This window comes from Strix aluco, chromosome 29 (genome assembly GCF_031877795.1).
Source record: "Strix aluco isolate bStrAlu1 chromosome 29, bStrAlu1.hap1, whole genome shotgun sequence".
Lineage (NCBI taxonomy): Eukaryota > Metazoa > Chordata > Aves > Strigiformes > Strigidae > Strix > Strix aluco.
In genome coordinates, this window is record NC_133959.1 from 4,785,686 (window position 1) to 4,801,910 (window position 16,225).

The window sequence follows — 16,225 nt, forward strand, 5'->3', positions numbered from 1 at the left end:
CTCGCTGGAAGGACAGCGAGTCCCGGGGGCCGGGCGCCGTCCTCAGCTGCCCCCGCAGCCCCGCTCGCGGCTGCCGAGGATGCGCAGACGGAGCCCCGGAGCCGGGCAACCAGCCGCGGCCCTTCCCCGCCACGGCTCCTCTTCGGCCTCCGCTGGGGTTGGTCTGAGCCGATGCTCTGAGAAGGGTTCGCTTCCAGTGAAAATTTAAGGCGATTTTTTTTTTTAAAAAAATTTGTTTGTTTGCCTCGTTGGGGAAACAAGGTCAAACGTTGCACATCACCCCCCCCCCGCCACGGCCAGGGTATGTGGCAGCAGCTGGGGCTGCCCCGGCCCCTCCCGCCCCGCTGCAGGCCAGGAGAAGCCAAAGCCGGGCTCAAGCCCGAATTTAGGACGAGGGCCCACGGCGCAGTGTCCTCCCCACAGCCCCCAACGTGCAGCCACAGCCTGTGGGTGCCCAGGCAGGGCAGGGTGACACCTCCCCCCCCCCCCCCCCCCCCCCCAGCCCTCCCTCAGGCTGGCACAGCCCCTCCCGGGATTCGGGGCCTCCAGCCTCCCCCCCACCCCAAGACGGTCAGTTTGGAACAAATGTTTTGAAGCAGCCACAGATGGTCCCATTTCCCCCCCACCCCACCCCCCCCCCCCACCCCAAAGCCTCAGCACAGCCTCAGCCCCTCTCTTGGGGCAGAACAACAGAGTTTTGGTAAAGGTAAGTGTGCCCCCCTCCCGCCCCAATGTGTCATCATCAACACACACGACAGTGCAGGGGTTCAGTCGGGTGGGAAAGCTGCAGTGCCCTGGGGGGGTGAGGAACGGGGGGAGTGGGGGTGTGTCTGTCTGTCTGTGTGTCTCTCTGTTCCTACCCGTGTGTTTAAGTTGCAAGAACTCCAGTTCCCCCACCCCAGGATCAGGCCCGGCCCCAGCGCGGGCGGGGGGACGCTGCGCCTGCGGCACCGCTCCACCCTGACACCCTGACACCCTTCGCTGTCCTTCCCCGCGTGGCTCATCCCGCGTGGCTCCGGGCCTGCCCGCGGTGCCACCCGTCCCGGCCCACCCTGCGCCCACTGCTGCCCCAGGGAGGGTCCTTGTTGGGGGTGGGGGGCTCAGAGACGCGGCAAAACAACCTGTGAAACCAAAAAGGCCGATAAAACGCTGCCCCGCGGCCGCGGCGCTGCCCCTGCCAACTCCTGCAGCTCTGGCGGAGCCACCTCCAGCCCTTCGCTTTGCCGCCGCCACCGCCCTTCCCGCAGCCCAGGGGCGCTGGCAGTGGCCGGGGCAGCCCATTGCTGTCCCTGTCCCCCCGGCCCCCAGAAGTCACCGACTTGTTCTGGCAGGCCCAAACATTGCTGTATTGCTAGCAAAAGTGCATCGTAAAATGAACTGTAAACGCATTTCCTCTTCCCTGCCCACCCTCCCCCGCCCCAACCACGCACCCCAGCACTTCTCACCCTACCGGAGACCGCAGCGCTCGTCACCAAAGGCGTTAACAAAGGGGAAGGGAACCCAGCGGGGGACACGGGGTGGGGGGGCCTAAAGGAAGAGCAGAATTCAGTAACACTGAAGATGACGGTCAAAGACTGACGACTCAGCACTCTGCACCGAGACTCACTTTAAATTAACTTAAGAGACAAAGAAGCAACAGAAAAAAAAAAAAAAAAAAAAAAATTCCTCCTTAGCCCACTGCTCTCGAAATTGTCTTCTGCTTCTTCTGACAGCGACGGTTCAGAGTCTGTAGAGTTGATCCCCATTTTCATACTAGTTATAGACTCAAAAGCAAGTGACGCCGTGGATTTGTTTCGGTTTCTTTTTTTTTTTTTTTTTTTTTCTCCTTTTTGACGGACGCAGGAACTTCAGCGAAGTCGGGCTTGGTTCGCGTAAACGGCCACGCGCTGGGCGAGTGGCGGAGGAAAGGACAAGCAGTTTGGGGAGGCCCCGCTCCCCGCCTGCGCGTGGGGCGCTGGGGGAGGCCGTCCCGCTCGGCCCCCCCCGGCCCCGTCCAAACCAAGGGGCCGCGGCCGCCGGCTCCGCAGGGCAAGATCCAGCCACAGCCAGAGGGAGAGGAGCCATCGCACCCACCGCTCCACCCGGCCCCGGCAGCTCACTTGCGACGCTTGGTGGTTTTCCTCTTCCTTCTCTTGAAGAAACAGCAGCACCTGGGGACAGAGGGGACAGTGTCAGCGCCCGGGCCGGGACACGGACGGGCTCAGCGGCCCCGGGGTCAGGGCAGAGCCGGTGGCGGGGACAGGAACCCCCCCTCGGTGTCTTGGTGAGCCCCACGCGGGCAGAGCTGCTCCGGGAAGCGCCGTGGTACGTGGCAGGGGCCGGGTCGGGAGCACCGCGATGGCCACGGCAAGCGGCACCTGCCACAGCAAGGGTGACAGTGGCCATGGCACGCGATGTCAGCCACGGCAAACGGCAGTGGCCAGAGCTGGGGCCACGCAGGGGCTCCTGGAGGAGGAACGGCCCCGGATCTGAGCACATCCCATGGCGCTGGCTTCGGGGAGGACGCGGGCAAGGCGGGAAGGGGCCGGCAATGGCGTGGGGTGCCAGGGAAGAGCCCTACTCGCCCTAGAGCCAGGCTGTTCCTCGCCAGAGGGCACCGGACAGCAGGGCAGCTGCCAAAACCTGCGGCCATCGCGGCCCTGGTGAGAGGGAGGCAGCGGGGCTGTGTCCTTACTTTGTATCGTCTGTCACCTCCACCTCGGTGGGGGCTGTGATGGGGGCGTTCGAATGTCCTGCCGTCGGGTCGTCCGTGTTCAGCTCACCGTTGGTGGAGCTCATCACCTGGGGAGAGGTGAGCGTCAGCGCGGGGCAGCCCCTGGGGCACAGGCCGGTCCTCAGCCTCGTCCCCCCCACCCCATGGCAGCCGTGTCCCGGAGAGGTGCAGCCCCAGGAGGCAGCACAGCCCTCCCCCGGCCCTGCAAGAGCCGGGAGCACCGAGGTCCCCACGCAGGGCAGCAGGATGGTGCCCTCACCCAGGCAGCGGCGCTCAGCCCCATCGCACAGAGGGGTTTGATCCCCTCGGCGTCTCGGGGAGGATCCCAGCTCCTGGGAACCCCTGCGCACCCCGCCGGGAGAGGGGCTTGCCAGCAGCCAGCTCCAACGTGCCCGGGAGACACGGCCCCGTGAGAAGCTCTTGCTCCAAGGCGACCCTGCCATGGCCGAGCAACTGGGCTCTTGCTCCCCAGCTCCAAGCCCCAGCACGGCCAGGCCCTGGGGGGCGCTCAGCCCAGCACCCACCCTGTGGGCTCCTTCTGGCCTCAAGGTGGCCCTGGGCTCCCACCCGCTCGCCGGGGCAGCAGGGCCGTGCGCGGTGCCAGGGCCAGGAGGAAGGAGATCTGAGTCACCGAAGCAAGGACGGGGTTGGCACAGGCGACTGGGACTTGCCCGAAACCCCCCTCCTGCACCCGCTGCCCCCAGGCAAAGCCAGGAGCTCCCTGGGGCTGCACAGGCCAAAGGATCGCCAAGCTGCTCATCCCCGGCGAGGAGGCTCGGCCTTACCCAGACTCGTGGAGGAGCTGCCCTCCGACAGCCACAGCGCCCAGCCAGCAGGGCTACGGCAAGCTACAGCCCCCCGAAACAAGCCCAGAGACCCCCTACGCATCACCAACACCCCCCCACAGTGCCGGCAGCAGGCGGAGGACAGGGGCGGGCGTTTGCGGAGCGAGAGCGGGAGCAGCGGCGGTGGCAGGGAGGGGACGTGGCGTGGGAGGAGCGGGGCAGAGCACAAGCTGGCCCCACAGTCTGCCCCGGCCCCACGACGGCAGCCAGGCCCCAGCCTGGCACCGAGCACCAGCAGAGATTCACCGCGGAGCAGCAGGAACGAGCAACAGCGGCGGGGACGGAAGCGGAGACGGAGGAAGCAGCGCAGGCCCAGCTGGGGGGACCCACCACGGACACCCCACCAGCCCAGGGGGGGCCGGGCGGCTGCGAGGGCGGTGAGCATGGGGCCGATGGCGCGAGTGTGGGACCGAGGAGCGGAGACGAGGCCAAGGACTGCCCAGGTGAGGGGAGGAGAAGCAGGGCTCGAAGCCGTCGCCCCAGGCCAGGAGGCACAGGGAAGTCCCCACGCGGGATCAGGCCGCGTTGTCCGGCACTGCTGGGACGAGCGGCACCGGGTGGGACAGAGCCCGATTGCCCACCCGGCTGCTCGTGCCACGCAGAGCCAGCGTTTCATCCATCTCTAACCGCCCTCCGAGTCCCACCGGCAGCACCGAGGGAGCCCGGCAGCCCCCGGGAAGCAGCGCCAGCCTCGTCTGCGAGCCGTGAGTGCCACGCACCACGGGAACAGGGTGGGGGAGCGGGGCTGATCCCCTGGCGCGGCCGGCAGACACACGTCGGCCTGTGCCCGGCTGCGCAGGCAGGTTGCACGGCACAGGGTGGTTCTGCTCCCTCCCGCGCCCGCCCCTGCCCTCGGCGCGTGGTTGCATGTACCTGGACGGACCCCCCGAGCCTGCCGGCTGCCAGGTGAGCTCCCACAGGCTCCTCGGCAGGCTGCCCACCGGCCTGAGGATCCCACAACTCCGTCCCCTCGGGCGGCTGCTCGCGACAGGCAGGAGGAACAGAATGAAAAGAAACAAAAGAAAAGAGGAAGAATGGGGAAGAGAAGGGAGAGGTGGAGGGAAGGGGCAGGGAGAAGAGTGGCAAAAAGGGAGTCGAGAAAATAAGACATGCAAAAGCAAAAACATGACTGGAGCAGCTCGAGTTTGTGATTGCGGAGGGCACTCGCGCAGCACCGTCCCGGTGGCTCCCCAGCACGGTCCCTGCGGTGGCACCGCGGGTCTGAATCCTTCCCGCCACGTACACACACACCCCCCAGCAATGGAGCTGGGCTCTGGGCACGTCCCCTCCGGGCAGCTGGGGACACGCCGCCCGCAGAGCACGGCCAGCCCCGCGCAGGGCCAGCAGGGCGGGCTGGGCCAGCAGTGCCGCTCGCTGCGCGGGGAGATGCAGCCGGGCCCAGCGCCGCTGCCGGCCGCTCTCCTGCGAGCGCGATGTTCCGAGGCCGACGCAGAGCTTCGAGGGGCGACGGCGAGGACGCTGTGCCGCTCCTCGAGGGCACGGGCTCCTCAGCTGTCCCGCAGCGCGGCAGTACCCCGCCACCAAACCCTCACCACGGTGAGCATGGCCCAGCCCCGCAGCTGCCGGGGGATCCTGCATCCCCAGGTTGGAAACTGCTCCCACGCAGTGAGAGTTTTGTGCTTTGCTTTTCGCGCTGCTCTCGAGAAGGGATGTGGAACACGGCATTTCTCAGATGCTGGAGGCAGAGAGCAGGCCTTACTGGGAGCAAGTTCCCAGGAATGAGCCAGAGGTGCTTTGACGATGTTGTCCTCCCCCTCAGGAAGCGCTGCCCAGCCGCTGGCCAGTGAGAGCCAGGGCTGGCCCAGGCTCCTGGGGCTGGGCCAGGAGCAGCGAGGGGCACTGCGGGACCGACACGTGGGTGAGGGAGGACAGGGTGCTGCACCCTCGGCTCCAGCCCCTTTGCAGGTGCTTTGCTCTCTGTGGAGGTTCAAGGCAAGAGGACGAGGGCCTGTACAGGACTGCTGGGGAAAGGCATGAGCTTTGCTCTTGACGGCAGCAGTCCCAAAGCTGTGTTTCCTGCACCAGGGCAGGACAGGCCACAGCACTGAAGAAGGGCTGGGCAGCGCAGCCCTTTCCCACGGCAGTGAGCTGCCTGCACAGCTCTGCCCGTCTGCCTGCCCCGGGCTGCTCCCAGCTCGGTTCCACGTGCCCTGGCAAAGCCAGCCCCTCTCTCCAGCACAGGGCAAAACGCTGCCAAGCCGCCCCACGAATCCAGGCAGCCCCCTCCCTTGTCCCTTGTCCCCGTCCTGCTGAAAGTGGCACCATGAACAGAGCAGCGAGTTACTCCCATGGGGACGCGGCACCGGGGACATGGTCCTTAGCACAGGGTGGCTAAGCCCGGGCCGTGCCCACACCCCCCGGCCAGCACTTAGCCCTGCAGCTTGCCCACTGAAGCCCAGGCCTGGCACTTCCCCGCCGTGTTACAGCCTCCCAAGGCTGCTTCCTCCTGCTTCTGCCGGGCCGCCCGGCCCCAGGGACACTGCCCTGGTCCCCCTGCTAGCCACAGACCTGCAGGGAGGAAGCCCTCCCACAGACAGCACTGGGGACAAAAAGACGCCCCAGTCCCTGGCTCCATCCATAGGCCCCGCTGGGCTACATGGGTCCGTGGATCAGAAGCCCAAGCCACGCACGACCGTGGTCCCGTGCCCTGGCCGGGGCAGCGCCGCTGCTCACCTGGTGTTTGGTGTGTGGCTGTGCTTTGTCTCTGTTCGGGGGCTGCACCTGCACCTCGCTGTGCATCGTGCCGATGGGGGTGGGCTGGGGACATGACAAGGACAACATCAGCCGCGGCACAGCAACCCTCCTGCCACCCCGGGCCCCCTCATCCAACCTCCAGCCAAATGTGCAAAACACCCCAGAATCGGGGCCCGATCCCAGCTCCTACCCCCACCCCAGCAGCTTCACGCTTGGTATTTGGCTGCAGTGAGCCCTGGAGGGTGCCCATGGCAGAACACAAGGTGCCAACTCGACTGCTGGGCTCCCCTTGGCTCCAGGAGCCTCCAATTTCTGTGTCACAGCTTTAACTCGTCGGCACGACAGCGCCAGTTTGGAGCTGGCTGCTGGGTCTGGGGAGGACTGGTGGAGCTGGTCTCTTGGGCAGGGATGTGTGTGGCAGGGACGACTGCCGACCTGCATCCCCCCCGGCTGCTGCCACAGACCCCGCTGCCTCCCCACCACCCCCAGGCACGCAGGGGCCCAGCACCCTCTGCCCACCCCCCCTCCCTCAGCACTCACCAGCGGTTTCCCTGCCCAGTCGTATTCGTAGTCGAACACGTAACCGTTCCTCTCGAACAAGTCTGTGAAGAGCTTCCGCAGGTAGTCGTAGTCGGGCTTCTCGAAGAAATCCAGCCGCCGCACGTAGCGCAAGTACGTGGCCATCTCCTCTGTGGGACAGAGTGGGCTCAGTTGGGGCAGGGGGACGAGATGCCAGCGGGCTCTGGGGACAGGGACAGGCCATGCAGAGTGCCCTCACCTGGGAAGTTCTCACAGAGCACCTCCACTGGAGTGGCTCTTTTGGTGTCGCCGATCTTCTGATACCTCTCCTTTAGCGTGTCAGCCTGGCAGAGACAAGGAGCGGGTCAGCGTGAGGGCGAGGCACGTCCCCACGAGCCGGGATGGCACTGGGTGACACCAGACCATGATGGTTTCTTGGTCCCCCTTTTCGAGGTAACAGCCAGAGCTCATTCCCAGGGAATCCCCTCACCCAGGGCAGGGCTGGAGGACGAACACCAGGGAGTGTGGCTCCAGGACAGCCAGCAAAGCGGGGGGACACTGAGCGGGGACACCTACAGCTGCTCAGCACAGCAAGGGCCTGGCACAGAGCTCAGAGCAACAGCCCCTGCAGCTGGCAGAGGGCACCTTCCACCACGCCAGGGGCCAAAGCTTCCCCCCCTCCCCGACACCGCCCATGTCAGGGCAGAGCCAGACCCCTGGGGCAGCCGTGCCCAGGGACAGCGGGAGCTGGCAGTTACCTTGAGGCCTTGCCAAGGGAGGCTCCCGCGGAGGAAGTACATAAACATGTGCCCTAATGCTTCCAGGTCGTCCCTGCGGCTTTGTTCTGGATGGAGAAGAGATGAGACATGGTCATGTTCCCACTACAGCCACTGTCCCTGTCCCCTGCCAGACCCCAGAGCTCCCCAAGTCCCCTGCCAACACCCCAGGCTGAAGAGCAGGAGGCAGCTTGTCCCCAGCCCCACCTCTGGCAGGGGGGAGCTCGCACCCTGCAGTCCCCTTCCCTCTCCCTTTTGGCCAAGAGGCAGGGCTGGCCGTGTGGTGTGCACACACCTTTCCCGAGGTGGGTGTTGATGCTCATGTAGCGTGCTGTCCCTGTCAGGCTCTTGTGCTCTCGGTAGGGGATGTGTTTTTTGGTCTCGGGGTCAATATACTCTTTGGCCAGGCCAAAATCAATGATGTGGATGGTGTGCTGCCGCTTGCTGCCCGGCCGCCCCACCAAGAAGTTCTCTGGCTTGACGTCTCTGTAGATCAGGCTTTTGGTGTGGACGTACTCCATCCGGGTGATCTGGGGGCAGAAGGAGATGTCAGCACCACGGCAGAGACACACCACACGTCCTGCACTCCCCTCCCCGGGGCGTGACTCTGCTCTGACTGCCTCATCCCCAGGCAGCCCCCCTGCTCCCCTCAGCCCGTATGTCACCCTGCATCGAAAGGACGGGCACAACGGGTCCTCCAGCCCTGGGAGACAACCTCAGTCCAGCTGCAGCTCGGACACACAGTGACAGACACATGTTTGTGCTCAGAGAGGGGCTGTGTAGGGAGGGGGAGAGCCCTCCTACCTCAGGGAGAGGGCAAGGTATGGAGGGAGGCAGTCTGGGATGTGCCAGCAGTGTCTCCTGCAGCCTGTGGCTCACCCCTCCTTGCCCTCACCCTCCCTGCAGGGTCCCCACGCAGCCTGAGCACTGTGCCCACGCATCACCCCGCTCCCCCGGGGCTGAGCCACACAGAGGGGCAGGCGAGGCGGGGGTGCTGCGCTCACCAGCTGGATCGCGATCATCAGGACGGTCTTGAGCGTGAAGGTCCGATCACACAGATCAAAGAGATCTTCTAGGCTGGGTCCTAGCAGCTCCAACACCATGGCATTGTACTTCCCACAGGGGCCAAAGTAGTAAACCTGAGGAATTCCTTCTGCAAGAGACAAAGCAGGGGCTGTGAGGGGCTGCAACGGGCTGAGCAGCACACGGCCACGCTCATGGCCACGCCACAGCTGGAGTTGGGACAGGGGGCAGATGGGGGGGATGTCTCTGCACTGCCCTCCCTCCACGCCGCAGACAGCCTGGCTCTGCTCTTGGCAGGAGGGCGAAGAAGGCAGCTCCATCTGCATCCCTGACTCTGCTGCGGGGGAGGTGGGGGGAAAGAACCGAGTAAGAAGGGATCAAAGATTAAACGTGGCTCTGTGTAAAATCGGCCCCTCCCAGCCGAGCAGATGGGCAGGAGTTGCTCAGGCTGGGAATGAAGATGCAGAGTCACATTTACAGGCAGCCTCCCCTCCCTAGCAGTGTGGCCCAGGCAGCCAGCTCCCCGTGGCAGCTCAGCCCGGCCCCATACCTGCATTGCCGAGCTGTTTGTAGAACCGATACTCCAGGTGCAGCTGGGGGGCCCGGGATTTTATGGGTTCCTTGGAGGAGAAAAGAACAGTTAAGACTGTTGTAGGAAGCAGGGTGTTACAGAGGTCTGGGTGTCAGACACGTTCTTCACATTCTGGCAACAGCTGGACTGAGAGCATTTGGGGCTGAGAAAACTGGTATAAAATGGGAGATGAAGCCTCAGGGGACGATGAGAGAAAACCAGCCCATATGGGAGGCAGATCCACCCCCTCCAGAGAGATGGGTGCTGGGGTAGACATTAATGGGAGCAGGTATCAGTGGGCACCTCCCTCTCCTGCAGGTCTCTCTGCTGCTGCCACTGGCTGAGCACAGCACAGGCCACAGGGAGATCCTGGAGAAGCAAAGACCCAGCTCCTCTCTCCCCGGGCCCCACATCACCCCACCCGCAATGACGTGCGACGCTTTGCCTGCCCTCAATTCCTAGCAGCGAGCACAGCTCCCCTGCACACCCACCCACCCAGCCCCTACCACAACCCGCCCGGCTCGACCTGCTTGAACAACCTGGGGAGGGGGAACAATCAATCTCCTTCCCAGATGGCCTGAACATCACCCGCCACGACCACAGAGGGACTCACCAATTTGATAGCTACGTATTCGTTTGTGTAGAGGTTCTTTCCTGCAAGGAGAGACACGAAAAGGCAATTGGAAGCAAGTGAGCCTTTGCATTAACCCCACTTCACACCCGCCGCAGTCCCCGAGGGCTCCTGGGCTGCAGAACGTCCTGAACAGGTTCAGCAGCTCCCGCAACACATAAACAGGCCTCGAGGCATGAGCGGGAGCAGGAACCCACTGTGGGGAGTTGCAACACGCCTGTTAATTACCCCCAGATGGGGCAAGAGGATTCCTCTGGGACTGGCAGGCTGCTGGGAGGGGACAGAGCCCCAGTCCAGGCCTGCAGGGATGTGACTGGCCAAGGAAGGAACAAGGCTGGGACTTGCTGCTTCTCCCAGCCACAGCCCTGCATGGAGAGGGGCCACCCTGCTCTGGGAGGGCCATCCAGAGTCAGGGGATGCTGTTTTGTGGGTGGTGGGACCACACAGAGGGTGGCAGGGAGCCCCCAAGAACACTGGGGCAGCCTCAGGCATTGCAGCTGGTTCGAAGACACTGCAGGTAGGTGGAAACCCCTTCCCCAGGGCTGGGGTCACTCCAGGGCATGACACGCATGCTCTGCCTCGTCCTTCGGGATGCTCCCACCCACCCGAGGGTGCAGGGGAAGCCGGGAGCAGACCCACGGCACGGCCCAGGCTGTACAAGGAGGAGCTGAAGGCACTGATGTGCTGTGGAAAGGGCCAGACGACTGCCTCCAAGCACCCAGGCGAGCTGAGAGGGCAGCCATGCCACCCCAAAACCCTGTCAATGACTTCTTAGAGAGCTCTGCACCTTCAGGGGACTTTTCACAGCCATAACTACAGAGAGGTTGAACTAACGGTGTCTGCACATCACCCTGCTCGCTCCAGAGAGCCAGGAGGGCATGAGGAAGGTGTTACACCTGGGAAGCTCAGTACAACCTCTGCCTCAGGTCCATAAAGGCAAAGATTAAAGAGGTTTGCAGAAATATGAGTGCCCCGGCTGCCAGAGCCCTCCAGGACACCACGGAGATGTGAGTTAAGCGCAGCAGGTTCCCTTCCACAGCACGCAGAGCCAGCAGACACGCGATCCCACTGCCTGGCATGTGCGTATCTGATGGAGCTGCATCTGTCTCCTCGGATTTTCTCCAAGCAATTTGCTCAGGGAACAAGCTCCTCCTGGCATAAGATTTCATCTGCTCCGACTGCTGCTCTCCACCTGAAGCAGCAATAAATCCTTGCCGGGTGACATCAGAGCCAGCTGCTGAGTGCCAGAGTCGGCAGCAGGATTACGGGAAGAGGGATGAATGGGAGATATTAATGGAGTGGCTGCTCCCAGGGACAGGCTCTGCAGCCAAGGAGGGGCTCAGTCTTGCTGCCTCGCTGACCCTCTCCCCTCCCAGGGGACTTCTGCCAAGCCACTTTGTTTCCTGCCTCTGCAAAACCAAATCCCTTCACAGTGATTAGGAAGTAGGTGATTTGGGAAGGGGAACAGTCTGGCTAACACAGCATATGCCAGACCCTGGGTTTCTGGCCCATCACAGACTGACATTTCCTGGGGAGGAGGTGGGACATCCCCCAGACCTGTGCATGGCTCCAGAGAGCTCAAGGAAACCCTCAGTTCATTGGGAACTTGATTGGGGCAGGGAAGAACTGAAATCTTGATGGAGCCTAGTGCAGCTCCCTTGCCCCTGCCTGAGCAGTCACCTCCCAACAACTTAACAGGGAGAGAAGGCAGCAAGCTGGCAGGGAGGAGGAGCGCGTGCAGGCAGCTTATCTTCCACGCACCAGGACCTCTGTGTTTTGCAAACAATCACAAGGGAGACCAAAACAGCCCTGTGCATTGGCTGAGATGCAGGGGCAGGCAGAGCCCAGCCAGGCAGGCATGGCCCTACCTGTGACAACAGCACAGGGTCCCCATGTGCTCCCCGCTTAAGGTGGGCTCCGGTCTCGGGGCTGTACAGTTCAGTCCAAAAAAATCACTGCTGCCTTCAGAGCAGTAACATGCAACCAGAAAACTCAGAGCTGGATATTCCCTGAGGTTAGGCTGAGTCTGATGAGGGAAAAAAAACCCACAGCAAGATACCTGCCATCCTGCCAGAGGGGCACTGCATAACCGGCCCGGCACAGCAGGGAGAAGGGGAGGAGGCAGGAGCATCCCCAGCAGGGCTGTGCTTGGAGAGGTCCACCCGGTCCCTGGTACGTGGCATCTGTCCTGTCCCCAACGTGCTGGCCCCCTTTGGGGCTTGCTGGCACAAAAAACTACCCACAAAAATGCTCTGGGAGCTGGCAGTCCTCTCCCAGCCTAAGAAATGAGTCCAAATCATTTGATACCCTCATGGTTCATCCCTTCCTGTAACACTTGGAGGGCTTGGACAAAGCTGATAGAAAAGATGGGGGAGCAAAGAGAGGACAGGCCATTGCTGCTGTCAAACTACCACCATCCTCTTCCCCAATAAAAAAAAAAAGGAAAGAAAAAGCGAAAGAGCAAGGAGGGAGGGCTGTGGGGTCCTTCCCTGGCAGGGCCTGGCCCACACCGGGGAACTCCTGGCTCCAGCTCCTGGAGCAGCTTCCAGGGCCGCCCCCACGCCGCCAGGCGCTCCCGAAGGACGGTAACTTTAACACCTAAAATGTGTTGGAGTCCGCAGGCCGCCCCGGGGGAGGACACAAGCAGGCAGCGCTGCAGGATCCATAGAATAAAAGGTGCTTTTGAAAGAAAAAAAAAAAAAAAGTGGCAAGATGAGCAGCAGAAAGCAAGTATTTACATTTGCAGAGAGGTCTTTGCCCTGCTCTGTGCTGCCAGCACCTGCAAGACGCGGCACGTCCGACCAGAGCCGAGCCAGAGCTGCCCATCGGAGGCGGCACCAGACCTGGGGTCCGTGTGGCATTGAAAAGCCAGACACGGCTTTCTCTTGCCCCTGCGCTACCCCCCAAGTCGCCCCGCTCCCGAGGCGGATTTGGCAGCAGTGGGGTCCGGCACCTGCTCCTGCACATCACGGCGGCCCGAGGAGGAGCCGGGCTCTGCGCCGGGCTCCCAGCCGGGTCCCCATCCAAGCGGCTTCCCCTGTGCCAGCCCCTGGCGCTGCCCCTCGGCCGTGGCACGGTGTGGGGATGGCCCCGCCGGGAGCCTCTGCACTATGGCAGGAGCACCCAGCTGGGCCTGGGACTGGCCATTTGGCTTCTCCAGTGCCCGGGTGATGCAGTGGAGGAGCGTGGGAGAAGGCAGCTCTGTGCGAAGGCAGCGGGCACCAGCCCAGCACGGCAAACGCCGCAGCCCCAGCGACACACGCTGCATCAGTCCAAGCAATGACAGCTCCTTGGAGCGTTAGGTTTTAATACCAGGGGAGGGGGGAAAAAAATAAAAAGTTATTTTAGAGTTTGACCTTCCTCTAGAGGCGACTCTGAAAGATCAAGAGGAAAAACAAGCGTGAGCCATGAGGGAGGGAGGCAGGAGGAGCAGTCAGCAGGCAGCGCGTGGGCTCTCCTCTCCCACAGCCTGCTCCAAAGCCGCCTCCGGCGCATGGGGGGTCTGCGGCCCCAACCAGGCAGAGGTTTTTAGAGGCTTTTAGAGGTGGCTGAGCCCTTCGCCATACGTGCGTGTGTACGGAGGTCTCTGCAGAGCTGAAGACAGAAGGGTGTCACGTACCATGTGCTGACCCCAGCCCGCGTTGTCTGAAGGTACCTTTTGTGGCCCCCAAGAAATAACCCCTGGTGAGCACGCGGGAGGCTGCAGGCCAGGGGTGACAGCCACAGCTCAAGAGAGCTTGGGAATGTCCCAGCACTCGCACGTGACCATTCAGCTGGGACATGGCCCCAGCCCAGCTGTAGTAGTGACCTGCTGCTGGCTCATACGCTGCACGAGGACCTGTTGCCCCTCCTTTTCTTCCCTCCAAAATGCTGGGTTTACTTTTTAAAAATAAGTTAATTTCCAGCTTTTAACTTCAAAGAAAAACAGCTGCTGTGTTTCCAAGCTGCTGTTAGAAATGAATGCACCAGGCTGGAGGAGAGGGAAAGCTGCAAAAACCACATTTGCAGAAGTTTATTGCAGGAAGAAGAGAAGCAGCAGCCTCCGCGGGGTCCCCGTCCCTCCCTGCACCCCAGCTGAGGCTGCCCCGGGGCAGCTCTGTGGCACAGCCCCACCAGAGCACTGGCCTTAGGCCAGACTGGAGAGGGGGCTGTGGGGGAGCCCCCTCCCTAGGCAGCACGGCAGGACAAAGAGCAGCTCCTGGCTCTGAAGCCCAGCTCCGAGGCAGCCCAGCACCAGGCAATGCTCAGGGAAGGGAGTTTGCATACCACCCAGGTGCTTTGGGCTCATTTTTGACATTTCTGGTTCATCTCTGGGTTTTCCTCCTCTCCCCCTATCCCAGCCCACCCCAAAGCACCACCGAGGAGCTGCTAAGAGGGGCCTGCTCCAACAAACCCTCTCTGTGAGCCGTACGTGCTGGCCTCGCTCCCGGGGGCACGGGGAGTTGGCAGAGGCAGCCGGCTGCAGGCTCCCGCCGCTCAGCCGTAGCCCAGTGCCAGGGCACACAAGCCACCAGCCACGCTCCAGTCACCCCCGCTGCCACCAGCTTCTTCCTGCCTTGTGTTTCAGAGGGCAGCATCCAGCCCTGGCAAGGAGGCGGGCTGGCTGCAGGCAGCAGATGGGCAGGGGGGAGCTCGGGGGGCTGCGGGCAGCGGGTGCTGCCCAGGGCTGCCTTTGGAAAGGCCCAGGAGGAGCTGGGCTGGCGCTCGCCCATAGCTGCAGGCTGGCAGGGGGAGAAACACGCACTTTGAACGTGCTGGCCAGGAAATGCTGCCCTGCCCAGCCCAGGGTGAAGCACCACGACAGGGTGCCCAGGAGGTAACAGGACCCACCCCCTGCATGACCTAAACCTGCCCCTCGCTATCCCCACACGGCTCTCCCCAAACCCCATGCGCCAGAGGGCTGGGGCAGCCGCCCCGCTCCAGCTTCCAGCCCAGCTCTCTCCAGTCGTGCTCCTACAGCAAGGAACTGGGCAGCAGCACCACCGGACTGGGATGGGGACTGGCACTACGTCTGTGTATCGCCCAGGATGCCAAGGCCAGCATGAACACGGAGGGGCGGGATCCAAGCATGGCTCTGGCAGCCAGGAACTCCTGCACAAGTCATTCCCCTTCTGGCTTCCCACAATTGCCTTAAGCCAATTTTTTTTAAATGTTATTTTTAAACAAATCACTTTTGATTTTGGACACCTCCAAACCTGGGAGGACACTTGTCTCGATCTGGGACAGCTGAGCCGAGGCACCCAGGAGGACAGATCAGCACCTGCCTCTCGGCATGGTGGTGAAATCGGGCAAAGTGTTACCTGTTTCTGGAAGGCAACTTCATCTTCCTCCATCCCCCACAGCTGGGAGCTGGAGGAGTCACCTCCTAGCATGTTTTTGCAAGACCTCATGGCTTTTTTTTTTTTTTTTTTTAATGAAAGGGAAGAAGATTTGGGAGCTTTTAAACACTGAGCTACACTCTGGCCTCTGCAATCAGCCTGCCTTGAGGACTGAACACTCCATTCCCAGGGGAAAACTGAGTGTCCTGCAACAGCTGGGGAGCATCCCTGCTCATGCCACCACTTCACAGCAGGATCCCTCTGGTCCCCTGCCATTCATCTGCAGCTGGAGGAATCCCTACTTTCTGTGAAGTCCTGAAAGCATTCCTGAGCCCTGACACAGCTCGGAGGCACACCTAAGGAAGAGAGATGCGATTTTGGGAAACAAGCCACATAGCTGTGGCTTCCACTGCTGTGATGAGATCTTGTGCTCAGGCCTTTACCATGTTATGGCCGGACACTACAGGGTGTGACACAGCAGGAAAACCATGTGAAGGGATTAGAAGCTTCTCTTGCTGGGGGCAAGGACAAACTTTCGCAGTGAGAATCAACCACTGCAGAGCCCCAGAGCTGTTTGTCCCTTCAGCCACGAGCAAACTGAGCCCAACTGCTCCCACATCCCTGCAGCTGCTCTGCTCTGAGCAACCCAGACTGCCAGTTTCACAGATGCTCCTCAGATCCACAGGAGACTCATGTCCACCTCGGTGCTGTCCCCAAAAAGCGAGGGGAAAGCCAAGGCAGGGGTCACGCCAACCCTCAGCACTGAGCACACCAGACAAAGCAACAGCCATGGCCCCACTTGTTTCAGACTCCTGCCTAGGGCAGGATCTGGAAAGATAGCTCACCCAGAAACATGTACCCACGGTGGGACGTTCACTGGCAAGCAGGGAAAAGGAGGTGGAAAGACACAGGTAGACCCTGCCCAGCTCAGAGCCCTCCCAGCCAGCCCTGCAGGGAGGCACCACATCCCCAGGGGGTGACCAGACCCACCTGGGTAGTGAAAGGAGCAGCTGGTGTGACAAAATCCCATAATATCTCTCCTTCCACAATACCTGGGTCTGGAGAGAGGATCTGAGCTCTTCATGACACCAGGAGAGACAGACCCTCTGCTGCT

General features: G+C 62.3%; 1 protein-coding gene across 3 annotated transcripts in view; it reads right to left on the bottom strand.

The window, feature by feature from the left end:
• Positions 1-1,591: 1,591 nt before the first annotated feature.
• Positions 1,592-16,225, bottom strand: part of CSNK1G2 (casein kinase 1 gamma 2) — a 45,887-nt gene continuing 31,253 nt past the window's right edge. For 2 of the 3 annotated variants that reach the window (XM_074809013.1, XM_074809014.1), the window contains exons 3-13: positions 9,776-9,816; positions 9,142-9,211; positions 8,573-8,721; positions 7,864-8,098; positions 7,551-7,636; positions 7,052-7,136; positions 6,814-6,962; positions 6,253-6,336; positions 4,432-4,536; positions 2,675-2,781; positions 1,592-2,150 (exon numbers count right to left, since the gene is read on the bottom strand). In XM_074809013.1, coding sequence (XP_074665114.1) covers positions 2,096-2,150; positions 2,675-2,781; positions 4,432-4,536; positions 6,253-6,336; positions 6,814-6,962; positions 7,052-7,136; positions 7,551-7,636; positions 7,864-8,098; positions 8,573-8,721; positions 9,142-9,211; positions 9,776-9,816 — 1,166 coding nt within the window. In that variant the 3' untranslated portion in view covers positions 1,592-2,095. The remainder of the gene's footprint in view (positions 2,151-2,674; positions 2,782-4,431; positions 4,537-6,252; positions 6,337-6,813; positions 6,963-7,051; positions 7,137-7,550; positions 7,637-7,863; positions 8,099-8,572; positions 8,722-9,141; positions 9,212-9,775; positions 9,817-16,225) is intronic. The other variant, XM_074809015.1, reaches the window with a different exon arrangement.